Genomic DNA, 27135 nt, shown 5'->3' on the forward strand with positions numbered 1-27135 from the left:
AGCTCACAACAGACTGTTTCAGAAACAAACTTCACCTGGGATCTGTAAAGCAGTGCAAAAGCAAGCACAGCAGTTTGATTTCGAAACAAAGAGCAAATATAGATAATGTAAGCTACATTAAAACAGTTACAGTTCACATTACATGACTGGCTCAATTCAGTTTTTTCTGTCATGACTCGTAAAATAGCAGTAATAAGAAACAGCACAAAGGCTTTTTCTTAATAAATTTTAATGTTAAGACCAGTTTGTCTGGATAAAAACACAAAGTTACAAGAACCACACTACTGCAAATTCTGCATGATGCACAGTAGTGCTCACAATATTCGAGTGGCAAGACCTTTTTGGAACTGTTTGTGAAAGAGATGTCAAAGACAGAATCTTGCAATAAGTAAGAATGTATATTACCAGTGAATTGAATCTTGCGAAAATATATCTGTCCCAAAAAGTACACCACTGTAAATAGTCAAATGCAATATTTATGCACATCAAAAATATAGGGGGCAAATACTCAATATAGCATTTAGTCAGCAACAGTGAATGAGAGAGAAATATTTTGGTTATTTTTCTGTGATTTCATTTCACTGGAAATTTCCTAATAAATTACTCCAAAGGGTAATATTTGTGGTTCAAAACCACCAGGACAACAGTAATTCTGTAAAATAGTAGTTTCTGACCTTCTGATAGTGACAGCCCAGCCCTCCTGCCACTAGACTCGGGTGCATTTGGCTTGTGTTCACTGCCTTAGAATGTGAGTCCAGACACCAAAAAATGCGCTACCACCATCACAGCCTGGACCGCATTAGCTCAAAACATACCAGATCAGAGATGCAACATCAATAAAAGGAGATGACACTCTCAAAGCACCGGCCAGATTCTCAAGTATTAATTACATACACATACGGTTAAGTATAGAATACTGAAGGACGGTGTACCAAGTAGGAAGTTAAATGTTCCATCAATTTTCTGATTACTGCAATGGATACTCACATTTCCCCCATTTAATCTAGGAAAGATACTGCAATCTAAGCACATGATTTTATGCTACTTAAAGCTTTGTGATACTGTTATGTATTTTCTTTAAAATACCTACATAAAAAAACCCCCGAACATTACTGCAAAAGAACTCTATCTACATATAGAAATAACACAGACTTGATTTGGTGGCTCTTGTTTGACTGTGTCCTTGCAAAGAAATCTGCTAATTTTTCCTTGCCTGTTTAGTAGCATATGTATTTCCCTGCCCCACAGACAATAAATGGTGCGTGATGAATCACTTCCTCCCTATTATTTCCACAAAAATTCACAGTGACCAATCCTGAAAGAGATTTTTGTTGTTGTTGTGGGTTTTTTCTTTTTAGGGAATTGTGCAATATAAAATTCACACTACAATTTGCAACTTTGGTAACTTACAGAAAAAAAGATTTCAAGCTCTTTAATTAAGGACCAGGTCAGAATGTTGCTTACACTATGCTCTCTGTTTCTGTGCAAACACGTCAGATAAGGTTCATCCCTTCTCTTGATGTCCTGAAAAATTCCAATATTGACACAAAATTGGCTATAATTTAAGTTGTGAACCTATCTAATTTTCCTTGGTAGCTTTAAATACTTCCACGACCTATCCTTAGCAAATTTTTTACTTACTGTTTCAATTCAGGAAATCCTGATTCCCAAAGCCAGCCCTCTCCCCCCACCCAAACAGAAAAACCCATCTGAGCCTCAACAAGTACATCTGAATTCTCAGAGGAGGAAATATTTTCTTGATTTAACAGCAACTGTACAATATTACAAACTCAGACACATGAAAAACAATCAGGCAATAGAAAATGTACAACAGCTTTGGTGTTATACAAAATAATAAAAAAGACTTGACAGCAAGATACATAGTTCATTATGTTCTCACCACAGCCACTTCATTGCTGACTGTAAGACAGTTATTTACTTCTGATATTCTCTGTGTGGCCTTTCCACTCATGAAAATCATACTATATTACTACAATGAGAACTGTTATGAACACCATAAAGTAAGCTCCAAATTTTATAAAAACATCTTGCCTCTTTGCAGTATTGCTTTGTGGCACATTGTCAACAGAACAGCAGTCCAAAATAAAGTGACAACTAGATTTAATAAATTAATATACTTTTTTAAAGATGTACAATGCACATTCTTTTTAATCCAAGGTTTTAGGGCGTCAGGATACTTCTATTTACACATATACAAACCTCAGACAGCACTGATAACATCAGAAAATGCAGATAAGGAGCAGAGCCTTAACTGCTATCTGGATGCTACTAACAGAAGCCAAAACACTGCTGAGGGTATTACTGGGAGAGATATCCAAAGACTGAAGAAGAGTCTATGAAAAAGGACATGTAAAGGCAAAGGGAAGGTCACGATGTTTAATACGACCATTTATTCTTGTGAAGACTGAGGTGGAGTTGTTGATGTGCCTTGTTTACCAGACTTTCGTTCATAATTCACAAGTCGTTGCCCAACAAGGTACCTGGGATTACAGTAAAAACAATGAGAAATTAACAAAAGTTAATACAATTCTGTAACACAAACCCAGTCTATCTCCTTTGCTGCAGAAGAAGCTTTCTCATTTCAAGAAGAGTTATTCAACAAGTGATCCCTCCCCCCTTACTGTTCTTCAACCATCCTCACCTTTTTTCTCAACATTCAGGCATTTCATAATGGAATGCGACATTACAGGTTTGTGTTTACAGCCTTAACTTTGTCAGTCAGTTACATATTCAGACATATATAAGCTGAATGAAGATATAAAATATAAAGAGTGTGTTTGCATTAATTATATACCCAGCCTCTTTGCTGGATGATACTTTCAGAAGCATCTTTGCAGCATCTGTTCGAGCCACTGTGACTCAAACATCTTGACCAACAACTCAGATATAGAACCAAATGAGAGCGCTAATGAGGTTCCAAGTTCACAAAAGAACCTGCCACAATGCAGAATGCATTGGGTAAGAGAGGCTTATGTCTATCCAGTGAAAAACACTCTGGTTGAAAAAAGTAAATATTGTAAAGGAAGAACTTTTACTGCAGTTCAATCTTAAAAGGAGAGAAAATATCCTAATGCTACTCCATGTCAAGCCTAAGGGCTGTGAGATTCCTTTATTTAAATTCTGTTTCAACATCTCATCAGCTTGGCAGTTTTCCTACCTTTCATGTTATTCCTTACTTCCTATCATTGTTTCACACTCCTCCTTTTTGCCACCTAAATTCTTCTCCATGCTTCCTATTTGTATGCTGGTTCTATGTGTAGAAGAGCCATATACACTTACAAATTCTTCCCCTGAAACCTGCCATTGCCTTTAGAAACTTTTTCACCTCCGCTCCTTTCTGCATGGTACCAAACAGTCATCATGTATTTTTTTGTACATTTTAGAATTACCCAAGAACTGGTATATGTTTTTGAATTTGTGATATGAAAGATTTAAGCAAATATATTTCTAAACTATAAATCTCTACTGGCTAGCATGACTATGTTTGCTTACTTCCTGAAACGAGATTAACTTAAGTTGTACAAACTTCTTGTCTACAAGGATGGTTATAACTTTTTAAAAGTTAATTCAATATCAAAGTAATTTTCACTTAGATATATTTTCACAGCTTTGTATACTGTTTACATGCCTTATTTACACAAAAAAGCAACTTGTAACATTAATGAAAGTTGCAATTCAATACGCACTCTGCCTAAAAGATACTAACATTTAGCTCAAAACCCATTTGTAAATAGAAATGCCAGCTATACATACTACAGGAGGCCAAATAGTACAGAACATGTTATGAAGGCAGGTGGCGAACAGGATTTAAATCAGCTGATCAAATAAAAGGTGCTGACATATAAATTGATCTGCTGAGAGTTTGTTACAACTCTCTTAATATTTCTAGATACTATTAATTTCAAGTTTACACCAAACAATGTATCAGTCACTTCCTAACATTTAAGATGCAAAGAAGTTTATTTTAGGTTTGACCCCTTTTGTAGTCAGTGGAAAACAAAACTGTTCTAGGGTAACTTGGGACATGAATACAACAGTCATTTATTCCTTTTCAATACAAAAGCAGACTAGGAAGACTAGTTGCTGGGTCTAAAACTTATTTTTCTAAATAATCAACACATAAGGCAATTAGGGTAACACAAAAAAGAAGGTAATAAGGATAACACAAAAAAAGCTTAGAAACTAAGCAGGATAACCAGAAAACACACTGAGAAAATTCGTATTTTATCAAGCACCTGAGTAATACAGAGTAATAGTTACTGAAAACATCAGAAAACAGTACAAAATTTGGTAAGGACAAACTATCAAATCAACTGAACGTTCTTTAACAGGTTACTTGGACTAAGCAGTAGAAGGAATAAGAAAAAAGCTATGCAGTAAAGGTTGGAGAAATGGTTTTATAAGCAGCAAATTGAGACGTGATTTTACTTCGAGATATGTCATAATTATTACATTCACTTGTCCTTCAAGACTACAGAGGGGGAGACAAACAAGCGATCAGCTTTCTTTGTGGTAAAACACATTCAAGTTAGGTATAGGGGAGTGTCTTCCATTTATAAAGACAGTCTATTCCTCTGTTCATCTGCCTGAACCATAGATAAAACATTTGACAAGAATAGTTTAGGTCTGCCTCAGAGTCATTTGTCTAGAAAGCTTCTTAAAAATCCATTTTAGCTCTAAGTATCTACAATACCTGAATTCAATCTGCAGTTGTTATCACAAATTAAAGTGGAAAAATTAAAAACCCACACTATATACTCACTTGTCATTTTTAATATGTTCATAAAGGCGCTTGAACTGGCGGACTTGGAAGGAAAGAATTCCCATCAAAACCACCACCATAAGCAGAAAAGGATAAATCCGTCGTTGAACGAGGTTTTGCATTTCAGCGGTAACTCCTGCAGAACAACACACAAATCTCACATAATCTAACATTGCTAAAGTAGCACACACGTTTCTGCTTCTCTACCTGTTTCCATACTTTTTGTCATACTGTAATGTCAGTAGAAAGATTAGCTAACACATGCATTAATCTCAGAAATCCAATGACACCTGCTGTTCTTTTTCATCTGAAGTATTAAAGCTGAAAGTTTTCCATTAACACAGTGAAAATCCACAGTAAAAACATTGGGCTTATCAGCTCTTCTTGCTTATTGACTTCTGTATACCTCGTGTCAGAAAAAAAGTTGACACTATAAAAGTCTGCATTCAAGTGAGAGGTTGAAGGATAAAATGAGACCTCTTGAACATGTTGTTAACATCAGAACTAACTCTCAACGAAACAACTGTTGATGAAAAAGCACCTCTACTCTGCTTCTAATAAAATTATTTCCCTCAATTATGAGGAGATAGGAAAGTCAGACCCCCCTCATATTTACAATTTACATTTTCTTTTAACACTCAAAACAAAACCAATATTTCCACCTGTTCTAAGCTTCCTTTAGAATTTGACAAGTCAGGAAAGATGTCCTCAGCTCAGTATAGCTCTTAAAGAGAGACTAAAATTAAAGGTTGATTGTCCAAAGAAGAAATTAATAATCATTGCTTTCCCAAACTAGACTCTTGATGTATTCTGCACTTGGTTTATTAAAAAGCCAGTCAGAATAATGTATTGCAGTTCTCAAAAACCCTCAGACTTAATACGACAGAGCAATCCTTAAGCATATACATTTGTTGTCAGAATAGTTTGTTGGGTTTTTTTTGAATTACCTAGAGCTTGAAACTTTATTTCCACAGATATATTTACATTGCTCTAAATCATCAGATGATAAACAGGTATTCTGAATGTATACATACCTAATAAAGGTACAATGCCAGAAGCTATGATGTACGGTACACACAGGGAAAGTAACAGAACAGAGATGACAGGTGCTGCCAGTTTACGGATTATGAAGTGTAAATCAATGTTACGAATCCCATTTGCATATACCTAAGAAGAAGCAGTTAGAAGTAGAATGGATCAAAGAAGCCATGCTTTGTACTTACAGTAATAATTACAAGGTTTTACACAATTCTCCTTATGAAAGGAAACAGGTGTTCCCAACTTGAAGAAAACCATGATGCCAACAGTCAAAGAAGGAAAAACTCTGTGCCAATCTACACAGAATCACAGAATCACTAGGTTGGAAAGGACCTTCAAGATCATCAAGTCCAACTATTAATCCAGCGCCACCATGTCCCCTAAACCATGTCCTGAAGTGCCAAATCCACACGTTTTTTGAACACTTCCAGAGATGGTGACTCCCCCACCTCCCTGGGCAGCCTGTTCCAATGCCTGACCACCCTCTCAGTGAAGAGATTTTTCCTAATATCCAATCTAAACCTCCCCTGGCGCAACTTGAGGCCGTTTCCTCTTGTCCTATCACTAGTTACTTGGGAGAAGAGGCCAACACCCTCGTCGCCACAACCCCCTTTCAGGTAGTTGTAGAGAGCGATAAGGTCTCCCCTCAGCCTCCTCTTCTCCAGACTAAACAACCCCAGTTCCCTCAGCCGCTCCTCATAAGACTTGTGCTCCAGCCCCCTCACCAGCTTCGTTGCCCTTCTCTGGACATGCAGAGGGTTCTGGGAAAATGGTGGACACACCATGAGGGTTCTGGGAAATAATTTAAATAGTGCCCTGGACAGCAACTTAATCTGGAATAGTGGTGTGATTTGGCTGCAGAAGTGCAAGAGACCAGCTGACAGATCATTAAATAGAGCTGTGGATGGTGGTTTTGTGGGTGACCTGGGATTACTCTGTGCTGTTAACTGGCTGAAAGAGGATCCTGTGTATGCTAATAGCGCAAATCTATTAAATTTGGTAACACAGGCAGAAAACATGATCTTATTTTGTACTTGGTTGGGCAGACCAGAGCCTTTGCATGTGAGTCTGTGCCTGAAGACTCCTCCACTGTTCTTGAGGAGCTAAGGTCTCAACATGACTGGACTAATGGGAAAAGACTGATTTCAAATGGCTACCACATACAGCTAGGCAATGGCCTGTCTCACAGCTTGGATGTAACCATTTCTAAGGATGGCTCAGGAGAAGGTGTATATAACAAACAGGCCCTTGGGAGAGTATTCAAAATGGAAGGAAGAGCCGCAATATGTATCAAAAGGTACTCACAGAATTAAGACTACATTTCTCCAGTGTGACACCTAAAGTCATCAGTAAGTGGTTTAGTAACTGGGACTGTGTGCTAGATTTAATCAAGAGAGGCATCTTTTGTACAGAGGTCAAGACATGCACCATAGCTATTACATATAGTGCAGGGCTGAAAAGTTACTTTCTGAAAAACAATCGAGATACTTCGTTGAGATGACAAGTGTAGAACTTAAAGGTTACAATCAAGAAAAAAATACTTCTGCCAAAGAAAGCAGCAGGCTATGTGACTCAAAACTACTCACAGAAACTGCTCTGCCTTGCTTAATAATCAAAGGGGAATGGAAATGCTGTCTTGCATGTGTACTCATCTATGAATGAGGGGATCTTTACAGCTCTGGAGAAGGCAGAACTTCTCTGTTCTTGAGTGGTGGACATAAAATCCAGTATTTGGATACATGTGAATTCATCTGAAGAAATAATGATGTTTCTCATTTTAATACAAACCTAATAAAATCACATATACATATATGCAGCATTTTCTTGATTTCAGATTTCTGAGGCTTATTTTTGTTTTATTGCTAAGTGTACCTTAACAGATTAGGCTATATGGTTTAAAAGGTTTCTATAGTTGAGTTTTGCTCAAATTACTCCATTACTACAACAGTGACTCCATTTTCTGACTCACACATTCAAAAAACATTTTCTTCACTTTCAAATGTTCAAAATGTATTACGCAGATAATTCACATGGACAGTTTTTTCCTACCTGTTCAATAACAGTTTTCAGCCACCACTGGGGACCCATCAGTGTTATGGCAGCAATTATTTTGGCATGCAGAACTCCAAGAGCCCAGTCCTAATTTTGTAAAAACAGACTGTTATCATTAACATATTTTAAAATAGTTTGACAAACAAAAGCTTTTAAAGCAACTTGTTAATATTACTTCTAAGTGAAAAGATAACTATTTTCCTATTTACATGGGACATTGTTTACAAGAGGTGGTATCTTCTGCAAACTCCTAAGAAAAAGAGGATGCCCTCAAACTTAACTTACATTTGTAAAATACTCAGCTCCCTGGAACCAGGAAAATCAGCTACTATTAGTAAACTAAAGGCACATACAAAATAAAAGCATTACACTTACTTAAAGCAATGGACTAACATTCTAGTACAAACTAATTAACACTGCTAACATTCACCTAGAAATAAGTTATTTTGATTCCTTTAAAAAAAGAAGAGAAACAAAATACAAGGATGCTCACACAAACCAGGAAACAAGTTTTTTTTCTTCGTTTAAATTTTAATTGTTCACAAAACCCTACCTGGTATGAGAAAAGGTAAACAAAGCAAGGCAATACTATTCACAAAAGAACGCTATACTATTCAGAGAAAAAATTATGCTTTAACATATACCGCAATTATTATGGCTTGGAATTAAAGGAACACAATAGAACTACAGGCTTTTAGTAAACACTGTACATCATGAGTCAATCCTTTCTGGATTACAGATATTTGTAAGAGATTCTTCAGTAAGACCCACTAAAAATAGAATGCAAAGTATAGGTTGACAAGGCAGAATAAACAGCTACAGAACTGGTAAGATTTAAGACATCATAGGTTAATTAACTGTCTTAAACTGATGGGGAAATATATTTTCTTTAACCAAAAACTTAAAAAGACAGCTTTCGTTAATGTCTACTACCCCAGATACATTCAAAAACTTTAAAACTTACTAAAAAAAAGTCAGTGTTAAAGTTGCTTTGTGTTTGCTCAAGCATGTAACCTGTGTAACTCTATTCTCTGTGAAAAACTGAAGTTATGCTCAATTTCAGTAGCTCCTTGTTAATTAAGAACAAGTCTCAAATCCCTCTACTCCGATATTTTGAGGAAGCTCTGCCACATAAAAATAAAAATCTTTCAGTATATTTAATTACAAACTTTTAAAGAACTAATATACAAAAATTAAGAATTTTTAGCATCTCTAGCATTACAAATTCTTTCCAAAACTGTTTGGAAACCGTAATCATCTCCCACTGCAATCATATGATGTCCCCACTTATTAGTCATTTACTTAAACAGACACCTCCAAAGTATACTTCTATTATAAAATAATGGAATATTTAAATTAGCAGTCAAATTCTTCTTTGTATTATGGCTTTCAAACATTTGGATACTGAAAGTAAATGAATGCTTGTTTACGGACAGCTTAGGAAATCACTATCCCTGAACACTTTATTGTTATTTAGTAATATGCATTCTAGATCTTTTGAGTTATGGTTCCTTCAGTTAGGTTTTCTTTGAGTTACAAGTTCTTTCATAATTCAGCCTAGGTGATGCAAGCATTTATCACTTAATCCAATGTACCTTCTTCCACCAACTTGCAGGAAGAAAGATGGCACTCCCTTAACCTGTGAGACTTGACTGAAGCAAAACAAAATGCTACTACCGCAAAATCTTGTATTAATGATTTGACATCTCAGCCTAAAACCAGAACGATCCCAAAGCATATAAAAATTTCATTCATAGTGTGTATCATCACTGAATTAAAACAGCTGAACCTTTTGCTGCATAACTGTAGGCAGAAAGCTTTCCAGAAGTGTTAGAAGAATATGTACGTCTGTGCATACATACATACAGCTATACTAGCTTCTGTACATAACTTTAACAATTATACTACTGAAAAAAAGTGTCTATCTGATCACTGAAATGCAAAGATCCTCTGATGTCACCCCAGAAAGTTCACCTTTTCATACTTAAAATTTCTAAGCATATCCTTTTGGTTTAAATAATCCTCACATCCAGACTGGTCGTCTTTCCTCTGCCACCTAGAAACATACTTACGGGAAATACTCTTAAGCATTGAATCAATGTGAAACAAGAACACCCATACCCCTTTACTTCTAAGTAAAACAGCAGAAAAAGAATGGGAACAACTAACCTGCCAAGGATAGAAGAGAGGTGTTTGATCCAAAGGAACTCTCAAAGGTGCAACGATGACCAGTTCAAACAGAAGACCAAGCAAAAGTGGAACCACACCAGCTAGCAGTATAGCCACTATTAATGTCTTCATTATCTAAAAAACCCCAGACATCTAATTAATATGTTTAACAGAGGATTCTTTTTGTTTAAACTTCAAAATGTAACTTAAACTAAAGAGATAAAGCTGGAGGAAAAAACCCTACACAGATCTTTAATTCATACATATACACCCCTGGAAATAATTTTTATTACATACATAGTTTTGCAATGCAAGTTTTCAAGATTGGGTCCTATTCCATGCCCCCTCCAGAAAAAACGCATGACTGTTCCTACTGTGGCCATATGGTTTTAAACCATAAAAACACCTTTGACTATTATCAAGAGGGAATACTATCCAATGGCACTCCACTACATTGAGTATTCTTGTATGTTGGAAAATCAGAGAAGAATCTTTCCAAAATTGAGTATTTTTCTCCAGTGAAAACCAAACCTTATTCACTCATTACAGAATATTTCTGACTTAAAAATGAAAGAATTAGTTAGAATACCATGCTTGAATCTTTCTTTATTCTAGAATTCTCTTAATTTATATGTATCATCCAAAAATGAGATACAAAACTAGTTTGACTTCTTTGACATGGTCAGGAGAAGGGACAAAGGACAAGTAAAGCATTACATTTTAGCTCTGAATTTTCTTAAACAAGCTTAAGATTTCCTAAATGAAAATGATGGATGAGATATTTGGGAAACATGGCAATACATTAAATACATACTTACACTGCTCTTCTCTCTGTAAATAGTTCAATAAGCACACAAGCGTGTCCATCACAAGATACCATTTATGCTACGAATGTTTAAAATGACTATACTTAGGCAAGAAATCTTCCAGTACCAGACCTCATAGTAGATTCACTAGATCACGTTGCCCACAATGCAACTAATTATATGTGATATATAAATCCTAAGCATCTAAGTGACAGAGACTTCCTGCTGTTTTCAACTTGTTTTCAACTGCTGTGTTATCAGTTTGAAGCAAGCAAGGAATATCTGTCCTCAAGTATATTAAACTTGAAAGAAAAGAGAAGCTGTTTACAGAATGAACCCAGAATTATATACTAGACGGTAAATTCCCTTGCTGTTATTTGGTATCTCCTACAAACATATTGGTAAGGTTTGTATGCAATCAGTTTGTGTTACACAAAGTTATAGTGTACTATAGACATTCTCAAAACCAAAACAAAAAGGTGGGATATAAATTTGCTGCCATGGTAAGAATCTGAACTCCTGGTAATAAAAAAAAGGGCATTTTTTTCAAAAATATTAATTTGAACACCACAAAGATCTGACAAATCATAAAGATCTTTCTGAAAATACGCATCAAGTTACGTTGTAGAGACACATACATCATCATCATCTATCAGCTTTACTAGGTTTTTTTCATTTGATAATGTCAAGTTGCTAATTAAGTAAATAGTTAAGCTTCCATGTGTATGTGAAAACATAAATGTATTTGGTAACACATCACATATGAGATGATAATGCAACATACTCCCTTTTAAAGGAAAACAGAAAAACCTGCATGTATATATAAACAGAGACATGCAAACTTATTTACACTGATTGCTTAACAATTTGCTAGGTGGCTTCCAAAAACACAGTTACCCTATGCAATGGGAATGTAAGCTGCAAACACTTCAAAATGGTCTGAAAAGGAAAATGTAGTGTACATTACAGAGTGAAACCCACAAGTAAAAATGAAACAAGTTTTGTTAGCTACTTTTTCAATAATTCAGTAATTTTTTTTCTCAAGACTCACCATGAGAGACCATTCTTTCACCTTCTGAAAAATCACTCTACGACCCTGTGGCATCCAGGCGACCAGCACTGTCACTGCTCGGATAGTTAGCCAACAGACATAGAGACCACAAGCAGCTGTGTACAGTTCATGGATTTTGGCAGTCCCCGTCCAAAATGACATTAACCATCGGCCAGCAAATACTGAAAACACAAACACTGTTAAATAAAGTAATGCTTTATGTATTAAGGAAGGTTGCCTATTAAAAAAACACTTATCAAACTTATTGTTAAATATCAATGCACAAATAGTACACAGCATAAAACAGTATTTTGGTACTATACCCACAAGGCATGAATGTGTGAAGCACTACGTAAATAGTTACGTAGATGATGCCAAATACATATGTAGAATTTTTTTTTCCTCTAAAATTTCATTACACCAGCAATGTGATCTGAACTACAGCAAAACAAAGCACTGAATACTGTACTATTCAGAGCCTAAACACTAATCTTCGGAACTGCAAAGGCAATAATGGATTAGTGCATAAGCTTGAACTTAAATCTTATAAACTATGTTTGGATTATTTCACTGCCTCATATAATTTTTTAAGACTTACTGATGGGGCTTCTGAAGCTCTCTGACAAAAATGGGAGACGCATTTGCTACATTTTGTTTTTTAATAGTGTTTCTATTCACTAGTATTATAGTAGAATTATTTTATGTACTACTATTAAACCATCACAGAATTCGTAACTCTGATCTCAATGTATTATTGACTTTAGCATCATTAATACAAGGAAGTAAAAATAACAGGGTACTACAGTAGCTAGGTTATAAAACTCACATGAGTTTACATATCTTAATTTGTTCCAAATTATTTAAAAAACCCTATGAAGTGCTTTTGATTTGGTTAAAGTACTTATTCATACATATTTGAGAAGTGGCATGTATATCACTTCAAAGTCTCCTAGTGACCTGTCATAGTGAAGCCTTCAGAATATTTAGTTCAAGAAGATACTGTAGAGGACCTGGTAGCAACCTATATAGTTTCCTTCTCTAAATGGTAAAGCAGGTGCAAGAGCATCGATTCTCTTTTTCTCTGAATACTACTACAGAGATTGTCTCAGCACTTGGAGCCCTGCCCCTAAAAGAAAATTATTCTACAACAAAACAAAACAAACGGCAATATCTGTTATTTAAATACAGGTATTATCTCTTATCATTTAGACTTTAGACTATTACAATTTGATGATGTACCATTAAAAATGACACATAAATTTACATATATTCTCCTTTTAACTTTAAACAGTGGTTTCAAAACATCTTCCATTGTTGAGCATGGCAACATGCTGAGTTGGTTTTAATCACAGTTTTACAGTCATAGACTTACCTGGTAAGGTAAGGCAGATAAGACTAGCAATCAGTAATGTTATGCACATGAAAACAATCAAAAGAAATATCTGAAAGAAGAAAAAAAGACAAACAGTTTACTAGACAGTTATTTAACCAAAGCCAAAACAACAAATAAAAAGATGTATCATCATAGAAAGGCAGCTAACCTAGAACGTTCAAATACCAGCTGATGTTTCACTGGATAAACAAATCAGTGATAAGAAATCTATCCACAGTACATGCAGCACACCTACAGTGTTCTGTATTTCTTTTAAAAGTTCACATCAGTTGTCACAACAGTAAAAATTAACATTTGAATCCAGAATGACTAAAGTTCTTTATTATGTTACATTGAAAAATAATCTCTTTACTTCTGCACTGACCAGCACAACAACTCTCCATTAATCCTGAAAGGTTTTTAGTTCTGTATGCCAGATAAGCAAGACAGTGGTTTTACAACAAGGAAAACCTTGCTGAGAAAGTTCTTTCAGATGCCCTCAAGTTTATGCGACCAGCAGCTGACAGCAAAGCTGGCGGCTCCTTAGTCAGGTTTACAACTTACCAGAGAATTCTCATGTACTTGACTTCTTTAAATATCCGAATGTCTCAAATACTATGTGCTATTGAAGTTCTGCTTCACTAATCAAAGCCACAAAACAAGGAAGCTTACTATGAGAAAACTAACACCTTATCATAACAAACTACTAAGAGAAAGTTAAATCTGTAACACATATTTTCCTTGATGAGACTTTTAGGGAAAATGTAGATCAGTCTCATCTCTAAGTTAGGATCTTCAACACCACTTAAAGGATGGAAAAATTTTGTGATTTTGTAGACTTTAGCCAGCGTGAAGAGGAATGATTCCACAATACCCAATTACTTGCCAGGTGACAGCCACATAACCTTTTTCACACAGAATGCTCTCTTTAGGTTTAGGGAGCCCAAACGACAGAAGGAAGAAAACCAGCGTAGCTGACAACTGGACTGCAGGCAAAAAAACTTCTCAGTGGTAAGGAACACATGGTGTGACTTGCTTGGGACCAATATTGTCTGAATAGTTATTTATGGAATACTGGGGAAAGTCAGTCCATGTGAGAAAACAACACTAAAGCTGATGCAAAGCTTTTAAATGCCATACATGGCTGCTTTTTGGATCAAGAACAAGAGAACATACAAGAAGAGTAGTTCTAGACTTGGACCTAAACAATGCACAGGCAGCTAGTCACACATACCACAGAGGCAGCACTGAGAGTGATTGCAATATATTCAGACTCAAAGACATTGTGAGGACAGCCCTTCTCCTTCCAAACTCCACCACAATAATAGTAATATTTCAAAAAAGTGAACTAGCTAAAATGAGGATATTTATTAAAAGAATATTGAAAATAGTAGTCAAAAGGAAAAATGCTCACAGGAGATGCATTTAGATATACTGAAGTGAAGGTCTGGCACAAACTCACATGACTAATCATAAGACTTAAAAAGAAAAAAAATGTCCCCCCAAAGTTGTCACAGTAAACAGTAAAATAAAAATGGCTTCCAGAAGATATTTGCAGAAATTGGAAATAAATCCACAGGGGAAAAAAAAAAAACCCAAACACAGAAAATGGATGAACTCTGGTAAGCGAAATTCAAAACTACAGTAGGACAAGCCAAAAGAGATTTTAGAAATAACATACCAAGTCTATAAAAAGTAGGAATAAATTTATTTTTATATATAGTTGGTTTTGGTTTTTTTTAAGGATCAACAATAAAGTAATAAAAACTATAAATCCTCAGAAGAAAGCTTACCAGAGAGTTTGCAGGCTCTGCTGACAACTATGGATTATGAAAGGAAGGCTAAAGGAAGACAGCAGTAGTGAGAAATTCAACAAATTCTACATATCAGCATTTGTTCTGGCAAGGCTTTGGGAGGTCCCCGTAAAAGAACCTTTGTTTAAAAAAGGAATGAGTTGGAAGAATTATCTAGATTGCCTGATAAAACTGATGATAGGCTTTTCAGTAGAATAAATAAAAAATTATGATCTTTTTATTTTGTTTGAGATTAACAGTATGTACTTAATTAAATAAAAAAAACAATACACCCCATAGTTTTACATGCTTGTTTGTAACTGAAATAACATGAAGGATCGGTTCGTACTGCTTGCTCAATCCATATAGAAATGATGAGCGAGTTCTAGTGGAAAAGATTCATACAGAATAAAAACTGAATATAAATCACCTTCTAGGTTCTTACAACTTGGTTAAAATTAAAAGAATTCAATGAAAGCATGGAAAAGATCAGATGTTTACACTGTTTTTATTTCTTCTCAAATGCTTAAAATCCCAGTTGAGAAAGTAATTAAAATACGGTGTTGTTCCATAGTGGAAGTCTGTGCAGGAGACATTTTTCGTAAGATGAACTTATCCAAGTAGAACCAAGGTCAATATACCAAAAAAATCACAAATGAAGCACCTATAGTGATCCTGAATTATTCATTATTTAAATATTTCAAACAAGTGGAACCAGTATATATAAAATCGTATCAGTGAGCTACCACGTATTTGAGATTGTGCAAGTGCTTGTCATATCTCTTGATGAAAACAATGGAAATAACTTCAGTTAAATCCGGTTTTCTTTTTATTTCTATGTTCTGTAGAAGTCTCCAAAGAATAACTTAAAATGTCTAGACAAAGGTAAGTAGACCCCAAAAAGCAGCCTTCAACAGCTGAATATGAAACTGCTTAGTTATTATCACCAGTTCAAGGTCAGCACCCCAATTACTGAAAGCTTATACTATGCAATGGGTTGAGAGGGGGAGACTATTTCAGCACATCCTTACCCAGAGGCATCCACAAAAATAAAATAACCCATGCAAAAGTAGTTCTAGAAAGGATTTACTGAGTCCCTAGGTTAACACACCCCTTCCTTGAAAGCAGTATGTCCACATTACAGTTGTTATGTACTGTCAGGTCACAGCAAGTGAGAATCCACTTTAATCACCTCCTTAACAGACAAGCAGGGAAGTAATCTCAAATAACCTGTCTGTCATCCCAGCAACTTCATGTTAACTTGACTTAAAGTGAAAATCTCACGAGTATCATATTTTCTTTAAAATTAACACTATAAAGTCTTATCTGAACTTTCAAATGTGTCCAATACCTTCTGCATATTACCTCAGTCTTCAGCTGGACCAGTTTCCTGTTCCAGTTCATCATGTGTATGTTCTACCACAGGTATTCATGCCAAGAAGGGAAGAAAGGAGCAGTTGCTGTGGAAAAAAGACTGGCACCACTCCTTTCAGCAGTAAGTGCATCTTTATGCGAGATTAAATTGGTCTCAGTCAGAGCATGCTTTGACTTCCTGTTATGACCAAACTGAGATAGCAGCAGCTGCTATGAGAGGGGCAAATTCATTCTGCTTCCCTAGCTTTTTCATGCTTCATAAAGGATGGGGAAAAAAAAAAAGCTACTTCCTCCCACTGTTTCCTCTACAACAGTGTTGTAGCTCATGCATTCCTGTGGAGAGCCATTTTAGAGGGTAAAAACAGCAGTGGAAGGAATTAACTCTGCCTCCCAACCCCCCAAAAGCCCGAACTTCAAACACCCAGCAGCTCAACAGTTGTGAAATCCTAAAATACTTCCAAACTTGCTTTCTGTTCTACTAGGTTGAGATTTATAGGAAAATAAAAAGCTCTATTTTGTACTTTGCTATGAGAATTCTGGTAGAATCAGCATTTTAAGGAAACTTCAGAAGCAATGCTACACTGTTCCAACTTTAGCCATTACTTCCATTCTTGACCACATTAAGTGAGCGGTGTTTAAGTTTGTATTTGGTTAACTCAAATCTATGGCAACAAAGAAACAATTTTATCTAGTTTGACCTATATGTTATTCTAGAAAGTTAAGTGTTTGCCAGCAACATTTCCTTTTTAACTGTAACGATTTAAAACTTTCAAGTATCATAACCCTTTCTATGTTTAACATAGGTGCAACAGAAGCTCTTCATTTGATATCTTAATAAAGCAAAAAAGTTTAAAATAAACTTCAGCTACAAGACCGAAGTATGCCCTCTTAAAAGCCATGCCTTGTTACAGACACTCCTGAACCACCTGCTTGCTGGGGGGGTTATTGTATTTCTCTCCATTACTAACAATTAGGAAAATAAGATGTGAACTAATAGATAATACACAACATGGATGGGATCTATAAATAAAATGGTAATGGAAGGTCTTAAGTTACAGGCTGAAAAAAGCTGCATGTGAGAATAACTGTCCTGGTTTCAGCTGGGATAGAGTTAGTTTTTCTTCCTGGTGGCTGGTACAGTGCTATGTTTTAGATTTGGTATGAGAATAATGTTGATAGCAACAACCAAAAACATCAGTGTGTTAAGTAGTTGTAGTGCTTGTACTCAGACAGGGACATTTCAGCTTCCTATGCTCTGCCAGCAGGGAGGTGCACAAGAAGCTGGGAAGGGGGCACAGTCAGGACAGCTGACCCCAGACTGGTCAAAGGGATATTCCATACCATATAACGTCATGCTTAGTATATAAACTGGGGCGAGTTGGCCAGGGAGTGGGAATCACTGCTCAGGGACAGGCTATTGGTCATGGGTGGTGAGCAATTGTTGCATTGTACCTCATTTGTTTCTGTATATTTCTTTATCAGTAATATTATCATCATTGTGGTTTCCTCTTCTTTTCCTGTCCTATTAAACTGTTTTTATCTCAACCCACAAGTTTTTTTCCGATTCTCTCCCCCATCCCACCTGGAGGGGGGAGGTGAGCCAGCAGCTGCATGGTGCTTAGCTGCTGGCTGGGCTAAACCATGACACACTGTAAGTCTGCTTCTTAGAAAGACGCAAACTGTACAGAACTGTAACATGACACACCACTTGACTTCTGATAACATGTGGTCCAAATCTTTCTTTCCCTCCCACAATTATACCCATTTTTCAAACGCCTTTCCCTTTTCTCTTAATGCATTTAGATATACCTACCCTGAGCGGGAATTTTAAAGGCCTACGATAAGGCTGGAAACCCACAGGTCCTCCTTGTTGAAGTATTGCTTGATGGGCTGCATGAAGACCTTCTCCCACAACTGGAATGGCATTATTATTGCGAGCATGCTGGTTGTTAGGCTGTTGGTTTGCATTGTTTTCATTCTCTTCCTGGTCACCAAGTAGGTAAGAATGGAGATCCCTGTAACAAAATTTCAGTTTTGTTCTGTTTGGTATGAACGACAACCTTACAGAAATATAGACCTACTCAGAAAGAGTACAAATTGTACAAAACTTATATAGGAGTACTGGCAGAATCTTGATAAAGTAAAATAAATGATTTTCTGATAATGTCCTCAATGTCATCCTAAACACAGAATTTAGAAGAAAAATGCTAGCATGGATGTAGATAGTAACAGTGGGAATGCAGCCACAAATAAAGATCACTTCTCTGTTTGACTGCTTTAAAAACAACATCTGGTATTAAAGTTGTTGTACATATAAAAGGAAAATTGCATTGATATTTCCGTTCATGTAAGCAGGCAGCTCAGCTGGCAGCTTTTATTTTACTGCTACTAAGTTCTACTGGAAATAATTGCTTTCAAACCTAAACTGTACAAGGATGGTACTGTAATGATATAGAGGTGTTTTCAAAAGTACAGTCAGAGTCTTTCAAGAAGATTGTAAATTGCTCATAACCTGTCCACAACTTTCTAAGAACAACAATCCTAGAAAGTCTACTTTAAAAAGTATTTTGCTGATATTTCCTGCATATGTCATTAGCAAATAGGTATTGATTTGAGTCTGATTAAAAAAACCCCAAAGCTAATATGAACATTTCTAAGTTAATTTTCTTCAGCTTTAGCACAATTTTTATTAGTAGTAAGATGCATGCAGATATTCTGTTAGCAGACAATGAAAACATTTTCACAGCAGTTTTCTTTTTAAGAAAAGTGAGGGAAAAGGTTTCAGTCTTTGTTCAACTAAAATTGCTGAAGAGATATTTCACAATCCTTCTTAACAGCTGCAAGAGTGGAGAAAGCAAAGCCATTTCTGTCATCATCTCCAAAATTCTCTTCTTGTGTCATATTTAAACATTACCAAAACATGGACAAATTAATTAAAAAAATAACTTTCCAAATGCACACTAAAAGAACAGGGGTGGGGAGACTTTTCCTTTCCTAAAGTAAATATTTTGGATTGCAGTGGAAGAAAAAATGTCTGTAATTCATTTTCTCAGAGTCTCAGACGTAACTTAGCAAAGAATAAATCTTAATCCTAATAGTGCTGCATTGGCACAATTGACAATGAAGACGACCTGGTGGGAGAATGCCAATATACTTTGATGTTAAATTTAAAACTTCATAGAAACAAAATAAACCTTGATTTCTTCTTGACTAATTTGGCAAACAACATATGAACTAAAAAATAATTTCACATGCTAGAACTCTGCCTGGCAGTCTAAATTAAAGAACTTCACTTTCTAAAATCATTTACTTCAGCTGACAAAGATACAGTTTTATCCTTCTGTAGAGACTGAACTTTTAGCTTTAAGATTCCAAATTTAAACTCTTAACTCTTTCAGCTTAATGTTCTAAATAATTTTTTCTTCTTATAGTAAGAAACACAAGATGTGCACATGAATTTTACTTAAATGACTCATGGAAATGCTCTGCTGATGCTCACCTCTAATTTTTCCATATAATAGGAAGTTAACAAGCTGTTAGTCATATTTTTATAGATTTTTTACTAAACAAGTGTTGTAATAGTGTACCAGAAGAATTACTTGTGAAAGACTGGTCTAGAAGTAGGTACAACTACTGCTTAGAAGAAGGTACTTCCATAGGAAATCGTTATAGAAGTTTTTAATCATGTATTTATCTCTAAAATTGCTATTAAAGCTACTTGTTGGGATAACTCCCTTAAAAGCATGCTGCCTTCACATTAAAAGGCTAAGCTGGACACAATGCTTGTAGTTGATTTTGGCTTTCTGTACTTACAGCAAGTATCCAGCAGTAACAGTCCATGCTCGGACAAGACCTTTCAACCACTGTCTTGTATGTCCTTGTTCTAGCAAAGCTGGAAGCACCACCTGAAGCAGAAGGAGCTCAAGGGAAAGTTCACTCACTGGAGCATCACTAGAAACAATGGGAAGAGCAGGAAGTCAAGTCAAACATAAGAAACATTCTGATAGTAATCTTTTACACTGAATCATATCGATACCACCACAATAAAAAAAATATATTGGATGCCAATTCTTAGTTTTTTGCAGACCTTTTTCCTTATATACTACTCTGAGCACAGATTAAGTGTTCATGAGTGTTTAGGCACTTAGGCGCACAAGAAATTTAAGAAAAAAGGTTGAGAAAGATTGTATCAGAGAATATGATTTGCTCTTCTATTGGCTTCTGTCATTGCTGTTTCAATTATTAATTAGAAACAGAAAGATACTGCTATCATTAAAAAGAAATGCAGTTACAGATATTGTTTTATCCTTGAAGCAATGATAATCAGGAATGAATGTGAAAAACAAACACAGCACCCGCTTCACTATAAAAAAGTTGAAGGGGAAAGTGTTTTGAGGTCATATGAAAACCAAATAATTATTGTTACAAAGTAATACAAAATGCCTTTTATTTTTCTTAGTAGCTTTTTATTTGACAAGTTGTATGATGTATCCACATCCTTTATCTTTTCACTTTTCTAGAACAATGAATTTTACATTAATTGAAAACAAACAAAACATACCAAACAACGTCACATTAATGCTCAAAGAGTGCAAATACATATTTCTCTAGTTATAGAGAGTCTGATAAAACATCTTTTTAAAATTAAATGCTTACCTGTAGAGCATAACATTATATGGAAGAAAGTTAGGCAGGAGATACTTAATAATGCGTATAGGAAGCCAGAGCATGAGCAGTACAATTGATCCAAAGACAATCTGCAACAAGGAAGTTAAACAAGTTAGTCTGAATAGCAGAAACAACCAAATCTACTTTCCCGCCCAGTTCTCTGACATGTTTCCTGTGTGGGCTAACAGCCAAACCTCTACCCAGCTGCTCGCTCATTCCCCTCTCTGTCTGAACAGGGATAAAATAGAAGGAAGGAAAGAAGACTCGTGGATTGAGATAATGACAGTTTAAGAGAAAGCAAAAGCTGTGTGTACAAGCAAAAGAAAAAGAGTAATTCTCTCACTGCTTCCCATCAGCAGACAGATTGCTAGCGACTTCCTGGATCAGCTGTCCCACGTATACCCCCCTCCCCATCCCCAGCTTATTCGCTGGAGGAGTGAGGGAGCAGGGCAGAGCAGGAAAGAAGAAAAGCCTTGACACTGTGCAAGCACTGTTCAACCATAACCAAAACACCTGTGTGTTAGCAACGCACTAATGCAAAGCGCAGAAGGATGCGGGCCACTATGAAGAAAATTAACTCCATCCCAGGCAGAGCAGTACACTATGATGCCCTCGCCAAACAGGACTGCGGCTGAATAAGCACTGACTGGCCAGCAGACAGTTAGAATAACGTCAGACAGTTCTACTTCCTTCCCCCTCCACTGGCACTGGGATTACTGGTTTTAATTCCTCTCTTTTCTTAGGGGCTGAGTTTTCAAGCAACTTGTAGAAGCCTCAAAAGATCTTTTAGTTTCCATTTTGTCACATTCTAAATTGGCTGAAAGATCAAAATTTAGTAGGGGAGATCAGATGCATAAAGACCATGCATTTTTATAGATCCTGTTTCCTTCAGGAACCGGATTAAAAATCAAGTACATTTTAAACACATTCTTACACTTCATGTAAATGCACAACCAGAGACTAAATATGCAAAAAAATTATGTGTTTAACTGTGGTTAAAAAAAAAAAAAAAATCAAATCCCGTTCTTCTTGAACGTAATAGTTTATGTTCTACACAAGAAATTTCCTAAAAATACTGAGAAAGTGTGACTTGTTTTTTGAAATGGTAAGCTGTAAATTATTGTCATTCTGGGTTCCATATTCTAGCATGAGGCTGGTAAAAGTTCTGAATTAATTAGCTCAGCAAATCAAAAGGTGAAGTTCAAGTAATCACCAGTTCCAACACAGTCTGAGAAGATATCTCTAAGACCTTTAGTAAGAAGCAGATCTTTGCTTATATTTGGGCCACTTGCTGCGACACAAACTTTCAGGCAGCTAAAGCATTATTATCTAAGGAGAAAGGACTCTGAAAGGTGGACAGATCAGCTCCTCTCATGTACTGAAGGGCTCTCTAATAGAACTAAAGTGTCTCTAATAGCTTTTGCAGCCCAAAGCACTAGATGTATTAATACAGCATGTCAAATAATGTTTCTGGTGTATCAGTTTTCACAGTTGACATGACATTTATTGTCAAAGACAGCCCGAGACCCTTCCCTTACTGCATGCTAGGCAAACTTCAGACAAACAAGCAAAAGGAAAAAAAAAACTTTCATTGTTTTCAATATTTTACAATGATAATCTGGAAACAGACACCACTGGCTAGATCAGCATAATCCAATCCAAAAAAAACTTAACTACAAAGTTACTCTACCTCTGCTGCACTACTTCAGCTGAATTGGATGCACAATGCTTATTGCAATAACCAAGAGCATCATGAGAGAGTTACGTGCTTTACAATGTCCACAATAATAAACACTTGATGTCTGAATACACAGACATTTCCTGTGATTTTGCATAAGGAGAAGATATCACAGAAGAATTTGTTTTGGAAGAGACCTCTAGAGGTAAACAACCCCAACCCCCCGCTCTAAGCAGACCCAGTTGCATCAGGTTGCTTCGAACCTTATCCAGTTGAGTTTTGAGTATCTCAAAAGATGTTGATTCTGTTAGCAATCTGTTGCAGTGTCTAATCACCTTCACGGTGAAAATGTTTTTCCTTAAATATGTATATGGGAGCTAACGTATGAAATTTTCTTTCCAAAGAAAGCAATTTGAGAAAAGTCCTTACCACTGATAAGATAAACCTCCTGAGGTGTCTGTAAATGGGCAAGTGAATCATTTCCTGCACAGGATTAAAGTCTGGATCATTCAAATTCCTGAGAAACCATAAGACACCAGGTCTCAATACCTGAAGTAGGACACAGAAAACAATGTAAGAAGAGAAAATTATCTTTGTATTCTTTGTTTTTCATTTTGGATAACACTGCTGCAGCAAGTAAGTTTTAAACATAATAGGGGTATTTGTTGAACAAGGCCCTTCTTATATAAGGCTGAAATCCAACATACACACATAAAACACAGTAGCAGCAATACCCACACGTTAAAGATTTAACTAACAGTTCAACATGCAAGCTTCTCTAACTATGTTACATACCAATCTTGCTCTTAATGGACTTACCTCTCTCAGTAAAAGAATGAAGGATGCAAAATAAAAGACGTAAACCATTCCAACTAACCAGTGCAGAAACATTGTGGTACCGGGGGCAGACTGAAAGCTCAATTCTCTATCTTTCAAAGTGGCATCAAACATCTCCTAGAAGGTTAAGTTAACAAATATGAATAAATAAAGTCTGAGACAAACATCCACAGTTACTCATTCTGTTTACCCTAGTTCATATATACTCCTAGGCATTTAATTTAAGTGTCTGCCTTATACTAACAAATAATTATAGCACTGAACTAGAAAAAAGGGAATAATTTACAATAAGAACAGCAAATAAAGATCAATTTCTTCTGACAGAAGGAAGAATGAAGTCAACACAAACACTAGCATACACTACCTAAGTTACAAATCAATTCAAATAAAGTGGCACTGTGATAGAAGCAAATACTTACTGCCTTAAATAAAATTCTATTTCTACTAAGGCTAGAAGAAATTAATTTTCTCCATTTGAAATTAACTTTTTTTCTTCCCCCAGGACGGAAACACTGTCCTCCTCAATTCCAAGCAAACACAGTATATATCGTGTTCAAAACAGAAAAAGATTGGACAACTATTAAAATATGAAGTCATTACCATTTCACATAACATGGCTACATAAAGAAGTTTATTCAGTACACAAGTTTGCCTGTGAGAAGTTCATCATCACAGTGGTCTTGTAAATGCAGTAAAAAGGATTAGGATTTTATTATTCTAATAATAGCAAGTTAATTTGTATTTAGTAACTGAGAGGATAACAAAATTAGCATTAAAGTATACCTAAAAAATTCTTTCCCTCTGGAAACACTGTTTATAAAAACAGAAGAGTGCTATCAAACTCCTATCAACAACTCTCTTCTTATCAGAACTTTTCTTCCTTTAAATATAAACACTGTTAAAAAAGATTTTATCCCATTTATTTCTATTCTTACCAAAGAGCAAATATCCAGCCACCAGCCACAGATGAGAGGAAACACACCAATTTCAACCACCACTAACAAGGAAACCTTTAGGAAAAAAGAGAGAAGAACATCTCACTGGTTTAACAGAAATTGCTAAAAAAATTATAATGTAAGGTTAAATTGAAAATGTTTTTTGCTACGCATGAAAAAATAGGATTACCTTGACAACAATATAGCAAACTCCTAATAAACGACGTGATCGCTGGAACTTAACAAGTGCTGCCAAACCCTGAATAGTTTTGTCAGGAAAATAATACTGAAAAATACTTTATAACATAGTTTGACTAATATGAAACACTGTATTATGTGGCTTTTAGCAACAGGAAATTTTATAAAAGACAAAAGTAAAATAGGAAGTATGTATTAAAATTTTCAAAACTGGCTATGACCCTGGAAGTCACAATCTGATATGCTGGATAACCCCCCCCAAACAAGCATCTAAAACAAACAAACAAATAAAAAAAACACTACCATCCTTCTTAAATTAAGCATCCAAAAGTTTTCTCAAGAAATAAAATTGCCTTTGAAAACGTCTGCCATGAGTAAGCAAGTTTCAAAACTGAAGGCCTACCTTAAATGGTAGCTTTGCTTTTCATGCAGTCTGAAACAAATTCTCAGCTTTTCCAGGAAAAGCTGGATTCATATTACAGTTTGGGTGTCTGTTTTGGGGTTTTTTTAGGACACAAAACAGAGACATGCAAATCAACTGTTTTAGCACATTTGCACTGCACATTGGTATAGTGCAGTCTAAAGTTGATGTTAGCTTTGTGTACTCTTGAGCAGAAAACTGCTAACAAATGTTTATTCTTTCAAATTGAAGTTGGGGTAGTCCCTTTAAAAACATTCAGCTAGAATGCAAACTTCTTTCTTGTGATCAAAACCTTCTAGCTTTCAGGACTCTGCCATTACTTAATTTTCACTGTAATAATGAGGGTTATTACCTGAAAGAAATCCCTGCTGCAAACTCTCAGTGGTTCACAGACATAAAGGAGAAACTAAAACAATCCACATGCTAAAAATCTGGCAGGATCAACAACTGTGAATAAATTTCCCATTATACCCTATGTATTTTCATAATCCAATTTCTCTTTCTGCTGCAACTACGTAGCCCACAGCAATAGTGTAAGGACAGTTAGGAAAAAACAATGGTTCTACACTCACCTTCTCAGACAAAAATTTAGTTGGCCTTCAAGCATAAAAGTCTATGACTGTGTTGTTAAATATGTGCAAGTGTTCTAAAGAATGCAGTCACACTGACAACTCTCAAATGACAAAGAGAACAGAAGAGACCTTTTCTTCTGATTTCATCAAAAGAGTAGAGCAAAACGGTAAACTAATTACATCTGCATCATGTCTGTGCCTCCCTCAAAATATAGCCAGAAAAATGATTTACATGTAATATCTGAACCAGGTAACTACTGACAAAAGGATACATGACAAACAATTAGAGTCACTGCTAGCAGAACATATCCAACTATAGTTGTAATCAGGCCTTCAAAGTGAGATGCTTGAACCTGGAGGGGAGGGGAAAAAAGGGTAAATTTATCAGTCTCTTAAAAGATTACATCTCCTTTTTATTTAATTACGATAAATTCCAAATCTCAACTCTTCAAGAAGAGTGACAAGTTTCTTTAATTTTTACATATTTTAATAATCCACTACTTTTTTGATATCTCCACCAAGAGTAGAAAACATTTACATTTACTGGAAAAGTCTAAAAACCACTTTCTTCAAATGTGAAACCACCTCTATATATGAAACAAAGTGTCGCCTTACACTACCTCACTACCTCCTAGGTTTCACTACCTATTATCATCAACAATGACAATTACTCAGTACACAAATTAAAAGTGTACATCAGGAACAAGAGGCTGTTAAAAAAAACACAATTGTATGCAATTCTGGTAAATCAAGGAAACCTCACTTGAAATATAAATAATGGAGGAAGTGTGAAAGAGCAAGAGAACATTTTTAATTATAGATTAAAAAAGGTTTGAGGTTACTTTTGTGATCACAAATAAAAGGGGAATTATGCTACAAAAATATCGTGATTAAATAAATAGTGGCAGTTTTTTCATGGTGAAATTATGAACCAGTACTTACATATTGCTCAAAGCCCAGGCCAACAATGGAGAAGTGACCAATGTGGTACGGACAAAATGCTGCATAACATAAGCAGAAAGAAGGGGAAAAAAAGATCATGAAAACTGCTAAACGGAGCCTTATTTGCAGGATGTGTATTGTAATATCGTAATTATTCTACTTCTCATCGATTTTGTGAAAACAACTAAAAAAAATTTACTTTCTCTGCAAGTATTTGCAAGTGTTGTATTTCTATAATTTTACAAACACTGAAAGTCCTATCAGAATTTACACTGAAAGACTACAAACAATATAAAACTACACAGAATAAGAGGATAGTCTTTTCCTTCTTAGTTCATCTTGCTGTGTGTAAATTGATTCAATTTCTCAGTCTTACGTACTAGGGTGGTATTGGTCTCATAGACTGCTGTAGGAACCTGTTCTGTATATTCACTGTTTCCTATGCA

The 27135-nt window shown here is 35.7% G+C and overlaps 1 protein-coding gene across 1 annotated transcript in view; it reads right to left on the reverse strand.

Annotated features, from left to right (window-relative positions):
* Positions 1 to 1793: 1793 nt before the first annotated feature.
* MARCH6 (membrane-associated ring finger (C3HC4) 6, E3 ubiquitin protein ligase) overlaps positions 1794 to 27135 on the reverse strand; it is a 52694-nt gene continuing 27352 nt past the window's right edge. The window contains exons 10-25 of the mRNA XM_010287296.1: positions 26690 to 26748; positions 26020 to 26100; positions 24747 to 24815; positions 24557 to 24631; positions 23604 to 23738; positions 23214 to 23333; positions 21095 to 21195; positions 20252 to 20389; positions 18252 to 18453; positions 13272 to 13341; positions 11900 to 12096; positions 10043 to 10177; positions 7871 to 7960; positions 5818 to 5950; positions 4784 to 4919; positions 1794 to 2501 (exon numbers count right to left, since the gene is read on the reverse strand). Coding sequence (XP_010285598.1) covers positions 2411 to 2501; positions 4784 to 4919; positions 5818 to 5950; positions 7871 to 7960; positions 10043 to 10177; positions 11900 to 12096; positions 13272 to 13341; positions 18252 to 18453; positions 20252 to 20389; positions 21095 to 21195; positions 23214 to 23333; positions 23604 to 23738; positions 24557 to 24631; positions 24747 to 24815; positions 26020 to 26100; positions 26690 to 26748 — 1832 coding nt within the window. The 3' untranslated portion in view covers positions 1794 to 2410. The remainder of the gene's footprint in view (positions 2502 to 4783; positions 4920 to 5817; positions 5951 to 7870; positions 7961 to 10042; positions 10178 to 11899; positions 12097 to 13271; positions 13342 to 18251; positions 18454 to 20251; positions 20390 to 21094; positions 21196 to 23213; positions 23334 to 23603; positions 23739 to 24556; positions 24632 to 24746; positions 24816 to 26019; positions 26101 to 26689; positions 26749 to 27135) is intronic.

This window comes from Phaethon lepturus, unplaced genomic scaffold (assembly GCF_000687285.1).
Source record: "Phaethon lepturus isolate BGI_N335 unplaced genomic scaffold, ASM68728v1 scaffold4080, whole genome shotgun sequence".
Classification (NCBI taxonomy): domain Eukaryota; kingdom Metazoa; phylum Chordata; class Aves; order Phaethontiformes; family Phaethontidae; genus Phaethon; species Phaethon lepturus.